This window comes from Kogia breviceps, chromosome 13 (assembly GCF_026419965.1).
Source record: "Kogia breviceps isolate mKogBre1 chromosome 13, mKogBre1 haplotype 1, whole genome shotgun sequence".
Lineage (NCBI taxonomy): Eukaryota > Metazoa > Chordata > Mammalia > Artiodactyla > Physeteridae > Kogia > Kogia breviceps.
Window position 1 is genome coordinate 7,239,530 of NC_081322.1, and position 14,703 is coordinate 7,254,232.

General features: G+C 39.3%; 1 protein-coding gene across 5 annotated transcripts in view; it reads left to right on the forward strand.

Moving 5' to 3' along the window:
• COL12A1 (collagen type XII alpha 1 chain) overlaps positions 1-14,703 on the forward strand; it is a 140,296-nt gene that overhangs the window by 49,084 nt on the left and 76,509 nt on the right. For 4 of the 5 annotated variants that reach the window (XM_067011302.1, XM_059035889.2, XM_059035890.2 and 1 more), the window contains exons 13-14: positions 161-433; positions 9,473-9,745. The exons of the other annotated variant lie outside the window; for it this stretch is intronic. In XM_067011302.1, coding sequence (XP_066867403.1) covers positions 161-433; positions 9,473-9,745 — 546 coding nt within the window. The remainder of the gene's footprint in view (positions 1-160; positions 434-9,472; positions 9,746-14,703) is intronic. 5 annotated transcript variants of the gene reach the window in all.

The window sequence follows — 14,703 nt, forward strand, 5'->3', positions numbered from 1 at the left end:
AGATGCTTAAACTCTTCTGGCTAGTCAATAGTTACAATAGCCATAATCTCACCTAGGATATAAATTTGATTTCATACATATATATATAAAGCAACAAAGTGTATTTTAAGTCATCTTACTAAATAATGAGTTTTGATGTTGTTGTTATTTTTTAATGAAGTTAGAGGGAACCCAAGAGATTTAAGAGTTTCTGACCCTACGACATCAACTATGAAATTATCTTGGACTGGGGCACCAGGAAAAGTGAAACAGTATCTCGTCACATACACCCCGGTGGCAGGAGGCGAGACTCAAGAGGTCACCGTGAGGGGAGACACAGCCAATACTGTCCTGAAAGGATTAAACGAAGGGACACAGTATGCCTTATCTGTGACAGCCTTGTATGCGTCTGGGGCTGGAGATGCTCTTTTTGGAGAAGGGGCAACGCTTGAAGGTAACTACTGTCCTATTTTATAGAAATCCCTGAGCTTGCTTGCGATCGCATTTAGGGAGCTTAAAATGTGTTCAGAGAATGAAATCTGGGAACGTGCGATCCTTTTTCTTAAAAGGAATTTGTATTGAAAAATAAGTAGTCATAAAACTGCCACTTATCCAGAGACGTAGAATGTAAGCTACCGAAAAAATTAAATTTGATTGGGGAGAAGTGTATTGAGGAGCTGAGTGCATGGTAAGGCCGTAGAAATGTGTCTGCAACGCCTTGGGCTGGTTAAATGGAGAATAGGTGTGCGACCCTTGGGTGGGAAGGGGCCTTGGGAAACGTTTGCGGAGGAAGAGGGTTTGCATTGCCCAAGGTAACACAGCTGCTGTCATCACCCAGGAGCAGGCAGAATCCCTTTTTGACTCTCAGCCTCTTTTCATGCACCATGCATATAAGCATTCATAATAGCTTGAAAAATGTGAGAATCCAAGTTACTATTTGTTTTCTAAATGATCTCAAAATTCAGTTCAGTGTTAGAAGTTCAAGGTTAATGCAGTACTTAGTAAGAACCATCAAGACGGGGAGCTGTTTCCTTGGATCTCTGGAGTTCGTTGTCAGAGGGCTTCATATTTCTTAGGCTCTTTTGAACTATCATGGCAGCTTCGATCTGACTCACCAGAACCACAGAGTAAGTCCTGTGTGAGAGAAAATACAAATTTAACTTAACCACAATGAGAATGGATTGTAGTGTTAAAAAGAATTATCCGTGGATGCTTACAATGATGACTCCGTTCCATAGTTGGGGGCCTAAGTGGGAGATCAGGTATAGCTTTCCTTTTGTTATCACCATCTTTTCTATGACTTATCTAAAATCATTGTAGGAGGAAAATAAATCCGAAGTATCTTTTGTAATGTGGGATCACAGTGATATTAGGCAAAATATCCATCAAATTTAGTGGATCCAAGAGCTTGGAGGACTGTATATGTTATGATTAACAGGGACGAGGCCTACAAGAGGCAGTTTTGATTAAAACGTCAGGACTTAGTCAAGAAATAAAAACAAATAGACAAGAACATTCTCATCAAAATTCTCTCTCTAATAGTCATCAAGAGTTTAAGTCCAATACTCTGTGAGATTTATTATTAGAAGAAGATTTAGATGGAAGATTAAATATCAGTGTGTAAAGTACTGATTATCAGAAGAGTCCTGGTTTGGCTACCTTGCCATGTGACCTTGAAAGGATCCCTTAACCCTGCCGAGCCTCAGTTTACCCATCTGTAAAGAGGGCATGACCACGGTTCTCCCTCCCTCCCAGACTTACTGTGGAGATCAAAGGGGAGAGTGTAAGTGAACCGCTTTGGGAACTCTAAAATACCCCACGTATATGAAATTCATCAAGGGGAAACAACATTCACTTTAGAACTGGTATCTAAAAATACAGCTTCTGTAAGTATTTCAAAGATATTGATTGGTTACTCTAAAGTTTTGAAAATAATGAGAGAAATGGAAATTGCCTTAATTACGGAGACATAATCCAAACAACAGAAGCATGTGATCTTCATATCTGGAGCAACATTCAGAATTTCTGAGAAGATTGTCCTTTTCTTTTGACCTCTGAAGTTCTCTTTCTCATGTGCTTTCTATAGGCTTTCAACATAGATTATTCATAGGATTTTTTAAGGATCAACTTTTGAGCTTTTATTTTTATAGAAAAGTTGGAGATTATTTATATCTGCGAACATTTCTCCCTTATAAAGGATATCTTAGAAATAATTTAATAGTTTTACTTCTGATTGTACCTTTTTTTTTTTTTTTTTTTTTCCGTACGCGGGCCTCTCACTGCCGTGGCCTCTCCCGTTGCGGAGCACAGGCTCCGGACGCGCAGGCTCAGCGGCCACGGCTCACGGGCCCAGCCGCTCCGCGGCACGTGGGATCCTCCCGGACCGGGGCGCGAACCCGTGTCCCCTGCATCGGCAGGCGGACTCTCAGCCACTGCGCCACCAGGGAAGCCCTGCTTGTACCTTTTAACCTGCTGATATTCTTCTGCATTTCTTAATTTAAAAATATATTTATATTCAGTCAAAAATCTTGATTCTAAAGATTAAGGCATCTTTACTAAGAATAATGTATTACCAATTTTTAGAAAATAAAATGCACATTTTAACTTAACAGCAAACATATACTACTGGGTGATGATTTTTCTAGGCCAGGTGTATAGCTAAATTGTTTATAATTTTATGCCTTTGCACATGTGGTATAGAAAATCTACCAACTTGTCTGCATGTCTGAGTGTTCACACACATTTCTGATCAGATGATCAGAAATAATCTCGACGGGAGATACACAGGTAGTAAAATAAATTTTAAAAATTACTGTTTCCCATTCCCTGAGAAGGAAGAAACCTAGATGATTTGCAAGTTCCCTTTAAAAATATAGTTAATTCATAACTAAATTGTAAGAGTAGATTTTTTTTTCCATTGACACCAAAGCTCTTTACTATAGTGAAGGATTAGAGAAATTGCTGCCAGCCTGATTTTATTAACATATTTATCTCATTGCATGATGTGTGGTAAACTTGAGGAATATGTGAAAGCATAGTTGTGACTAAGTGAAAATAATAGAAGATTTTTGCCCCTGGTTATTCTATTTCATTTTATTATATTAACCTAGCCAAATCCACATACCATATACAGGAATAGGATATGATGGTAAATGCAGTGAATGGAAAGGCCAGAAACAGGGCCAGGCGACTGCTTTTGAGGGTTGCTGTTTTTCCAATCTGTTTTTCTCTTGGGAGGGGAGGTGGTTCGAGCAGACCTGGAAGGAATGTTTCTTCCATCCAGTGTCATGGCTCAGCCAGCAAGGGCATTCTGTGGGTTGAAACTTTTATAGGTTGACTGAAGTGCATTCTATTCAATTTTAAAAGAATTAAAGAAAATAATTAGTGTGGTCTACAACCAGCCCTAGCTTGAATCTGTTCCCCAGTGCTTTCTTGAAATGCTGCCAAGGATCAGAAAATTCCCCTGTCCCTGGAAGAGAGATTTATTAGCATTGGCGTTGGGGAAGTTCATGGCTGGCCGCAGTGTTGTACGAAACAGAATCACAAAGGCAGAATTTATTACCATTTCGGATCCAAACTTCAGAGGAATCTGAGCACAAACTATTAGGTTTGATTTACATTGTTTCTTTCTCCTGTTGTTGTTAAAGTGGGTTTAATGTAGTTACTAAAACAATGCTGTACATGTAAATGAACTTGAAGTCTTGAAAGAACTTTTGGTTGTCACTGGTAGTGTTTACAGAGAGCGAAACCTGCTCTTATAAACCTCAAAATGAATAATGCCCATTTTAATTCAGAGATTTACCACAAGTGAATGAAAATTTCAGTTTTGGAATCATACAGTTCTTTTATTTTTGAGTGTGTTTCTTGGCTATGGAAAAGATGATTTTTTTTCAGAATTTCCTTTGTTTCAGTTGCCGTAGCAACTCTCCAGTGTCCTACACATGAATGGCTTCCTATACATCAAACCAAGCTAACTCAGCTGACATTTTGTTACAATGAGGATTTTAGCACATTACAGGAATTCTTCTGCAAGATGTTGAGTGACACGGGGCCCCTCCAAGATGGACTAAATAAGGCCTCTGTGTTATCCTAGATTTACTGCTGTCTCATAATTTGAAAAATCACACATTCCGGGTATAACAACTCTGATGTTTCCAGGGAACTTTAGCACAATCACCAAACAGGACTTCATATTTTCTTTTCTGCAAATCAGTGGCTTATCAGAGAAAAATCTATATTACATCAGAGAGGTGACACTTACGGAAGAAATTTCGCCCGGGCTTTGATTGAGGTTGAAGGTCCATTTAATTGTTTAGGGGTTTTATAGAACTATGTGCTGCTTAAAGTAATTAAGTTAACCGATCAATAGTGAACTTTGTCCTTTGGAATGGTGACTCCAAGTCGTTGTTTGTAAATCAAGTGTGTTTCCACACGAACGTTATCCAGAGCAGGTATTCTGCTGTGGAAAGTTGGATGGCTTTGAGCTGAGTTCTAACGGAAAAGACAAACTGATTCAGAAGAGGGTTTACTTTACATTTTCAATTTAACTTCGATTTTTGAAAGTGGTATGTGAAACTCAATGAGAGCTGGCTGGAACAATCTATAAGGTGAAAACAGAGTTTCATTTCATAATGATTAATATTTCAGTTATCATCATTGGCTAATTTGTGTATAATTACATTTGAATTGGATGACGATTTGCTGTTTAGAAAGCAACTGGAAAAGAGCTAAGGAAATGTTGGAAAGTTACTTAAAATGAGGCCTTAGTTCTTTGGCCTCATCTGTGGAAAAAGTAGAGTCCACCCCTTGTGGATGTTCAGATCATGAGAAATGCACCTGTCTAATTACTTGCCCCAGCAGCACAGAGATGCATGCACGCAGACACCAGAAATGATGCCTTTGGAATATATGTGAGTATGTTCTGTAATCAGATCAGAAATACTGAGTATCAACACTTCAAAAACTGATGAATTTTGTTTGTTTAAATTTATGACAGAAAAGCATTGTTATTCCTTGCATCTATCCTGTTACTAGACTGGGCAGAACAGAGTAGAAGGGGAGAACTATTGAGAAGGAATCAGAGGAATAGAGATGAAGGCATGCCATCATTGCAGAAGATGACTTGTTTGAAACGATTGCCGGAAATTCTATTCCCAGAGGTAAAAGTAATATGCAAAGTGCAGGCATACGGTTCAGAACAGCAGATAACAAGTACCATGAGATTAAATTACTGAAAGCAATGTCACTTAGGTAGAAAACATGAACAAACCCAAACATCATAAAACATATATTTGTAAGTCTTGGGGCGAAGGGAGAGGAGGAGCTCAAAACAGGGGAGCCTTTGCTGGTGCAGAAGTGGGTCCACGTTTGAGGAAAAGGTTGAGACAAAGTGGCAGAAAGTCTCCTGGAGTTGGTTTTTGCTCACTGCCACTGTTTCTATGTCTTCCCCTTTTGAAGAATGGTAACCTTTGCTGGACAGAGGCTATATACTGGTCTTCTTACATCTTTCTTTCTTTCTTTTTTTTTCTTACGTCTTTCTTATTCCTCTCTCTTTCCTCTTCCATCCCAGGTACACTAAAAAGAGACTCTCTCGCAAACCCAATCCAAGCCAAATAATCTCTGTAGCTACTGATGTCTGAAGTCCCATAGTTTGAGGACAAAACCTACAATTCAATATATTAAACCAAAGCAAATGCCTGGCTAGGTAGCACTTGGGGCAGACCTCATTCACAGGAAAATGTGATCAACGCTTGAAGAAGAAGCATGCACTGAGAGCCATCTCCTCGTGACACAGGCTGGAGGGGAGGAGACAGTGGTGGACATCCCACTCGTGTTACGGGGTGGAAAGGGAGCGATGAGAGGCTTCGGTCAACTTCTCCGTTCTCCGAGGGTCAGCCTTGGGCACGTGCCACCACCTAAAGAGTGACTTGTTGTGTGTGGCCATAGACCCATGCGATGTAGAAACCATCACACCGTCCCACACGGCGTCCCTGTGTCTGCCCGTTTTGAACAGCTTTGCTTTAATCACACTGGCCTTTATTTCACCACAGCTGTCTCTCATTTCAGAGTGAAAGCGAGTGTGAGGGTTCCTTCCCACACTGACCAAACAACTTGCAAATAAATGCCCCCCATGTGAGAAAAGAGTAGAGAATCGTGGAGGAATTAGGATCACAGAGGAGACTGAAAAGATTTTTAGAAAGCATCAGGGCTCAGGTGCATCTCCAGATGCTCTAATTTAATTGATCTGGGCGTGGCCGAGTCTTTAGCTCTCTGGGTGATCCTGTGTATCTGATCAGGTCCACCCAGTCCAATTATTGCGTTGCTGAGGGTCCCAGGGCCCCAGGAGGTGATGGCCTGCTCACCAGGTCCCCAGACCAGCTTGGCCAGGCTGTATCACAGGGTGAATTCAACTGCTGCTTTTTTGTGTAACTTAATATTTGGCCAAGCCGAGTTTCCATTTTTTAAAACTTCAAGGGTTATAGTTCTGATAAAATAGACTTGTCACGAGTACATCATATTCTCAAGATTCCTGGGTGTAATGCAACAGCTTGAAAACCCAACTCCCCCGCTTTTTGGAGAAAAAAGGTTTTTCAATGCATTTGACAACAGTATAAACTTAATATTTAGGATTATTTTTATCAAATTGACTGATTGACATAACAAGAAACCCGTTGAAGCAGTCTATCTTTTCAATCTTGGCTTCTGATCTGAGGTGTCTTTTTTCTTTCTTTGGATTCCGTATTTCTTTGTCATGAACATGCAGTGTTGCAGTGCCAGTGCCTGCCAGTAATGCCTTTATGCGCGAGGCAGAAACTATAATTTTTTTTTCTTTCTTTTTTTTTTTGCGGTACGCGGGCCTCTCACTGCTGCGGCCTCTCCCGTTGCGGAGCACAGGCTCCGGACGCGCAGGCTCAGCGGCCACGACTCACGGGCCCAGCCGCTCCGCGGCACGTGGGATCCTCCCGGACCGGGGCACGAACCCGTGTCCCCTGCATTGGCAGGCGGACTCTCAACCCCTGCGCCACCAGGGAAACCCCAGAAACTATAATTTTTTTGAGGATTTTTTTCTGTGATTGAGAATTTACTTAGTGTTCACTTGAATAAGTGTTGTCATGCCATTAATTAGAACTCAGGAATATTTTTCAGCTAATATTTTATTTGAATCCTAAAAAGTGGTTTTACAGATTCTTTCCAGGACGTTGACAAACCTTGCAAAGGCCTTTACTGCAGTTTTACTAATATTTTGTTCTAGCTTTCCAGGTCTTGAGAGTGTTAACATAGCTGATTAAAATCCGTGGGAATCCACGTCTCGTGAGCCAGGCTCCTTTTGCTTGTAGCCCAGGAGTATCTTGGTGAATGTATTTTTGCTGCAACCACAGTTCCCTTCCTGTTATTTTCTCACAGTGAAATCATTAGCCTGTGTTTGTGAGATTGATGTCGTGTTGCCATGGAAATAAACAATGTCACAAACTCCGTGCTATAGAAAGTAGGGGAAAAAAACAGGCTGAGAAGCATAACCTTTGGGAAAACTAGAAACTAAGATGATTGTAAATTATTCCAGTGTTAATTTGGAAGATCATTCCCATGTTCTCCGCTTTGTCTTATACTTTTCGGGAATGTTATTAATGCAGCTCGTTAGCTCACTTAATTTCAGAATCAGTTTCAAGTACTTTCAAGTATTATTTCACAACAGTTGTTGCTAACTGCAACTTAGGAAATGTAGGTGAAGGGGCACGTATGAAAAAAGGATGTAGTGTATATCAAGCAAAGGAAACATGCTGCAGATTTAAAACTTCTCTGTAGTTGGGCTATCAATGATCAAAACGAAATAAAAAGCAAAAAAAAACCAAACCCAACAACCAAGTCAAACCCAACCCAACCCAACCCAACCCAAGAAACAGTTTGTTTATATTCCTCTAAATAGAGAAGATTTAAAGATGTGTGACCATTTAAGTAGCAAATACAATTAAAGAAGACCTTCAAATGAAGATTAGCCTCAAGCACTGGGGGAAAGAAGTCAGTATGTTCTTGAAAATAAATATTCTAGGTTGCAGGGAAATATGTAACTAATTTCCCTCCAGAGATGAGATGTCCTGTCAGCAGTTGAAGTTATTTATAATGGAGTTAGAATTTTCCATTTCATCTTGGGGTCTGGTAGGATGCCCAGCTCCCATTTTATTTATTTTTCCTTCTGTAATTTACCATATATGATAGGTTTCTGTCCACTAAGACTTCTTTTTCATTTACTGTTATCTTTATGTACTGAAATTTAAATAATTATGAGTATTTTAAAGATATTCATTTTTACTCTGATTCAATTGAAATAACAGTCTTCAGCATTCTTGTAGCAGCATTATATATCATTTTCTTGAATACACAACAATTACTGGTAAAATGTATGCTGTAGAAGCAGATAGTTTTATATTTATGTCATACTGTGGCATAAACCCTAGTAAAGGTAGCCAATATAAAGTGACCTGTATATTTATCGTACATTTAAATTATGGAAAGTTAGGGTTTTATTGGTAGACATCTGTGTCTCCTATTAAGTCAAGGTTGCCGTATTTTTCCATTTGGGTTGTACTTTTTTTTTTTTTTTAAAAAAAGGAGAGAGCCAAAATTTAGCAGCAAGCATTTTCGATCGGCTAGAACAAGTGGTGTGTTTTATTTTTATTTTTTTTGCGGTACGCGGGCCTCTCACTGTCGCGGCCTCTCCGGTTGCGGAGCACAGGCTCCGGACGCGCAGGCTCAGCGGCCAAGGCTCACGGGCCCAGCCGCTCCGCGGCACGTGGGATCCTCCCGGACCGGGGCACGAACCCGCGTCTCCCGCATTGGCAGGCGGACTCTCAACCACTGCGCCACCAGGGAAGCCCGTGTGTTTTACTCTGATGACTAATTGCTTTTAGATTTTCCAGAAGAATTGGTGGTTTTTAGTTTCCTTAGGGTTAAGCTATAATTGAAATTTTGCATTCCTGCTTTTTTAGCTTTGTGAACAAATAGAGTTTCCCCCCAAAAAAGATTGTTGGAATCAAGATTTGCAAGTGATATGAGATTGTTGGAGTTATTGGAAGTGGTATGTTGAAACTGAGCTTATTTAAATAATAGAGGAAAAGATGATGGTGAAGAAATAAAGATCTTTGTACACAATAAGGAAAACTGAACTGTAAAATTTGGGGATTTAGATGCTTTTTTCCTTTGGAATTTGTTTTTTAGGCACATACTTCTTCATATTTCGATGCCATTCTTGTCCTGAAGGGCATTTCAATCTGGTTGGACATACGGGGGCCAGGGTGATAGGCAGGAATCAGGTATAATTCTAAAGTTTAATCCCATCTTCCGTTCCACTGACAGAATAGGACAGACCGCTTAGAAGGCAGAAACGGGCAACATTAGACAAATTGACTCCAGCAAATCAGGATGTCTACTAGGATGAAAGAGTATTTACATGTATAGTAGACATTAGAAAATGATCCGCCTTTCATTTCTATTCTAGAGCGTGGTTCACCTCAGGAGTTGATTACTAAAGATATCACCGACACATCGATTGGCGCTTATTGGACGTCTGCTCCAGGAATGGTTCGCGGTTACAGGGTCTCTTGGAAATCCCTGTATGATGATATTGAGGCTGGAGAGAAGAGTCTTCCTGGAGATGCAATTCATACTATGATAGAAAATCTGCAGCCAGAGACCAAATACAGAGTTTCAGTATTTGCAATTTACAGTAGCGGAGAAGGAGAACCTTTGAGTAGAGAAGCCACAACTGAATGTAGGTAACAGTCGGAGGCGGTTTGAGTCTGTTGGTGCCACCTAATAGCTATCAGCTCATGATAACCACTTGCATTCTTTTTCCTTATGTGACAACTGGGGACTAAAAAATTAGGACCTTTAATGAATGTGGTTTAAATTCAGGTTTGTTTTGTATCTAAAATTATATCAAAGTCTGAAATATTGAATCCCTTCCAGCTACCTACACAGTTGACCCTTGAACAATGTGAGGGTTAATCTGAGTATAATTTATCATCGGCTCTGCTTATCTGAGGTTCCTCTGCCCCTCAGGAAAAAACCAACCTCAGATCATGTAGTCCTGTAGCATTTGCTAGTGAAAAAAATCCGTGTATAAGTGGACCCTTGAAGTTCAAACCTTCATTGTTGAAAGGTGAACTGTGTCTCTCTCTCTCTCTCTCTCTCTCTCTCTCTCTCTCTCTCTCTTTTTTTCTGGTGGAAAGATCAACTAGATAAGAAGCTCGGCTAGTATAAAGATCAGAAGCTATGGAGACAAAGAATATTCGGGCACATTTATAACTATAGTACCTTGGGCAAGTTCTTGAACCTTCTTTGAGCCTCAGTTTCCTAATGTGTAGAATGCAGCCTCAGATTGTCTTGAGGATTAAATGAAATAACAGTGGGCAAAGAACCAAGCATATAGTGCGTAGCTACTTAGAGAAGGTTGATGAACAATGTGGCTATTGAGACTATGATTGTTATACACACAAGACTAATCCTAGATTATATTTTACTATGTTTGAGGAGGCTAAATCAAGTCTACTCAGGTTTCTGGAGGCTAAAGTTTACCTTAATCTCATTAATATTCTTTCTTGTGAAAAATTTGGAATCACCCTCTCATCATTCATTATCAGGTGGCTAGTGAGAGGCATGTCAGTATTTCTTAATTGTCTTTCCTAAAAAGTAATTCGTTAAGGATGGGCATTTCTAAGTATTTATAGGATAGAAGTTTATTCCTATTGTTTGGGAGGATTTTAGGAAAAGGGGAAAGATTGGGGCTCTTGCATTTCCTTTTATTAGAAAGAATTGGAGGAAAGGGGTGGTTTTTCTGCCAAAGGAGGAGAGAGGGAAACGCCATGAGCAATTTCAATGAAGTCCTGTATCCTGATTTTAGGTTGTCCTTAAATGAAAATCTTTTGGCCTGAGTTCTCTGAGGAATTCATCTTTTTTTGCTTTTTTTTAAAAAAAAATCACTGGCAAACTCAGTTGGATATGTCTAAGGTTAAATCTATGCCAAAATTAACCAGATTAAAAAAATCAAACTCCTTATAGGAGATTTAAATACGGGAAAAGGCATATTTCTCAGATAGTCACATGATTGGTTTTCACGGTAGGGACTGAAATCTTGTGTCTGAATATACTGGCTGATATAGTTTAAGAAGCTGGCCCCAATTCATCTCTATTTCTGGTAAATGTTCACTTGTAAGGAGACGTCGTGTTGTAAACTTAGGCCACATATGACACACCTAGCTAAATTTATTTGTAGGAGTGAAGATACAATTCACGTGGCTGAGAAATTATCAAAATTTATATATTTAGAGGGAAACTTTTTCCAAAGATTCTCCTCCATCATTTCTTCTTGTGAAAAGATTGAATCCTCAGATATTTATTTGGGATTTAAAATCTCCCCAAGGATATATTTTTGTCCAAAGCAAGTATGTTAGCAGAAATCCTAGATAAACTTTCATCTCTAAGAAGCTGAGCATCTAAGACTGTTTCACTATGTCTTGGCTAACGGATTGATTTAAAGGTGAGCGAACAGAAAAGGCTCTTTTGAGCTGTGGGCAGACTAGGCGGCGATGAAAGTACATTCTCTGGAGCGTGTGTGTATCAGCTCCTCAAACAGCTGGGCAAGTAAGATGGAAGACAGGAAGCTTTCTTTGTTCGACTACCATTTTGTTGTTGTGTTTTGCTTTGCTCTCTTTGTGGAAAGCGAGGTAGTTTAGAAAGTACTTTGAGAAATCTGAGTCAGACGTAGTATATTCAGGTGGTGGACGGGTCCTGAATGGTGCGGGTAACTGGGTCGGGTCACTGGGTCATGCTCGTAGAGTTTCTTATAAACTTCCAAGGAGACATTTTGGAAATATTTTCCGGAAAGATCTTCTGTTTTCACCTGACGCTCAGAGACATGGTATGCAGACTGTTGATACAATGAAACCCGTGAATTGTGGCTAGAAAGCCCGCAGATGGGAAACTTTCTACTGGCCCTCCAGTTATGGCAGCTGGTTTAGCAGAGGTACAGCGGGTGTTGGAAAGCATCTTGTGAGAGTTACTAAAACATGAAAAGAACTTAGAGTGGGAGTATTAACAGCATTTTATAGCATGTGGCATACCTATGAATGGAGTGAAAAATCTTGCTTTTTCCTTATGGGAAGCCAGCAAGGATTTTTTTTCCCTTCTTAAAATCCAAAGTTTCCCATTAAAGCTAAGATGAGATATGTCGGACTTTATTTAGCTTCAATTCCTCTATTTTAAAGAATTAATTAAAAATCAGGGATACAATTGAGATCCTTGAAGCATTTCAAGGTATGAAGTACAATATTTGACAGTTATTAACATATTTAAATTTGGGAATATTTTAAAGTTTGGGATCCCACTCTTTTGGGGACATAGGTTTCTTTTTAGATCAATACTCATAAGATTGAAATGTCCATTTTTCTCAATTCTGAGTTGTATGAAATTGGTTTGAGAAATTTGTGTAAGGGAGAGATGTCCTTTTCCACTGCACAAAAGTTGAAGAGATGGAAACAAGAGGTCAGAAAACATATTTTAGCAGAAGTCTTTCTAGAAAAGTGTTAGGCACACATTGATTTATTCAACATTTGTAACAAATAGATTGTTCTGTGTACTATTCTTTCCAAAATCCCATGTAAGGTCTTTACATTTTTTGTTTGAAAGTATATATCTTTTCTTTTAATAATTCACTTACCTGGAGAATAGTAATGGAGAAATGAGGATTAACTAAATAAATTTTAATATTTCCAGAAAGTAATGGAATTGGCTGAGAATTCTCTTACTTTCTTTAAACCCTAAAATTAAAAAATTGCAACCAGTATACTCTTAGTTGAAATTATACTTGCATCTTTCAGAAAACTAATTCATAACCATATATTGAATTTCTTTACCTATTTTGTCATTCTTACCTTTGCCCTCTGTACGTAACATATCTTTTGCTTATATGGCTGCTGTCAAGATTTTCTTTTTATACTGATTTTTAGTAATTTGCTTATGATGTGCCTTGGTGTAGTTTTTTCATGTTTCTTGTGCTTAGGGTTCATTGAGATTGTTGGATCTGTGGGTTTATAGTTTTATAAAATTTGAAAATATTCAGGCCATTATTTCTTCAAATATTTTTTTTATTGCCCCCCACTTTCTTCAGATACTCTGGTTCTACATGTACGTGTCTGCTTGAAGTTATCACAAAGCTCACTGCTGTGCTGTTCAGTTTGTCAATCTTTTCTCTTTTCTTGTGTTTCATTTTATTTTTATTTATTTTTAAAATATTTATTCATTTCATTTATTTATTTGGTTGCACCAGGTCTTAGTTGCAGCACGTGGGCTCCTTAGATGTGGCACGTGAACTCTTAGTTGCGGCATGCATGTGGGGTCTAGTTTCCTGACCAGGGATCAAAGCCAGGCCCGCTGCATTGGGAGCGCGGAGTCTTATCCACTGCACCTGCAGGGAAGTCCCTTGTGTTTCATTTTAGAGAGTTTCTATTATCATGTCATTAAGTTCGCTAATTTTTTTCCTGCAATTTCTAATCTGCTCTTAATACCACCCTGTGCATGTTTCATCTTAGACGTTGTATTTTTCACCTCTAGACGTTTGGTCTGAGTCTTTCTTATTTGTTCTATGTGTTTACTTAACGTGCTTAACATTTCTTGTACCGTCATTAGCATATGGAATATAGTTATAATAGCTGTTTTAACGTCCTTTTTGAATAATTCTGTCATGTGCATTCTTTGTAGTGCTGCTTCTCTTAGCAGAATTTGGTTTCTGGTGAGAGCTCTCTTCCTGGCTTGCAGATGGACATCTTCTATGTCCTCACATGGCCTCAGTCTATGCATATTGCCGGGGAGCGGGGGAGACAGAGAGAGAGAGAGAGAGAGAGAGAGAGAGAGAAGGAAATCGAGCTCTCCGGTGTCTCCTCGTTCTCTTATAAGGATTCCAATTCATCAGATTAGGGTCCTACCTTTAGAACCTCATTTAACCCTAATTACCTCCCTAAAGGTCCACATTGGAGGTTAAGGCTTTAACATATGAATTTTGGGGAGACACAGTCATTCAGTCCATAACATGGGTAATTTATTTTTCTTTCTTTGAATTCCTGGTAATTTTTATTAGAAGCCAAACGTTATGAATTTTACTTTGTTGGGTGTCATATATATATATATATATAAACATCTTCATTGGAGTATAATTGCTTTACAATGGTGTGTTAGTTTCTGTTTTTATAACAAAGTGAATCAGCTATACATATACATATATCCCCATATCTCCTCCCTCTTGCATCTCCCTCCCACCCTCGCTATCCCACCCCTCTAGGTGGTCACAAAGCACCGAGCTGATCTCCCTGTGCTACGTGGCTGCTTCCCACTAGCTATCCACTTTACGCTTGGTAGTGTATATATGTCCATGCCACTCTCTCACCTCGTCACAGCCTCCCCCTCCCCCTCCCCATATCCTCAAGTCCATGCTCTAGTAGGTCTGTGTCTTTATTCCCATCTTACCCCTAGGTTCTTCATGACCTTTTTTGTTTTTTTCTTAGATTCCATATATATGTGTTAGCATACGGTACTTGTTTTTCTCTTTCTGACTTACTTTGCTCTGTATGACAGACTCTAGGTCCATCCACCTCACCACGAATAACTCAATTTCGTTTCTTTTTATGGCCGAGTAATATTCCATTGTATATATGTGCCACATCTCCTTTATCCATT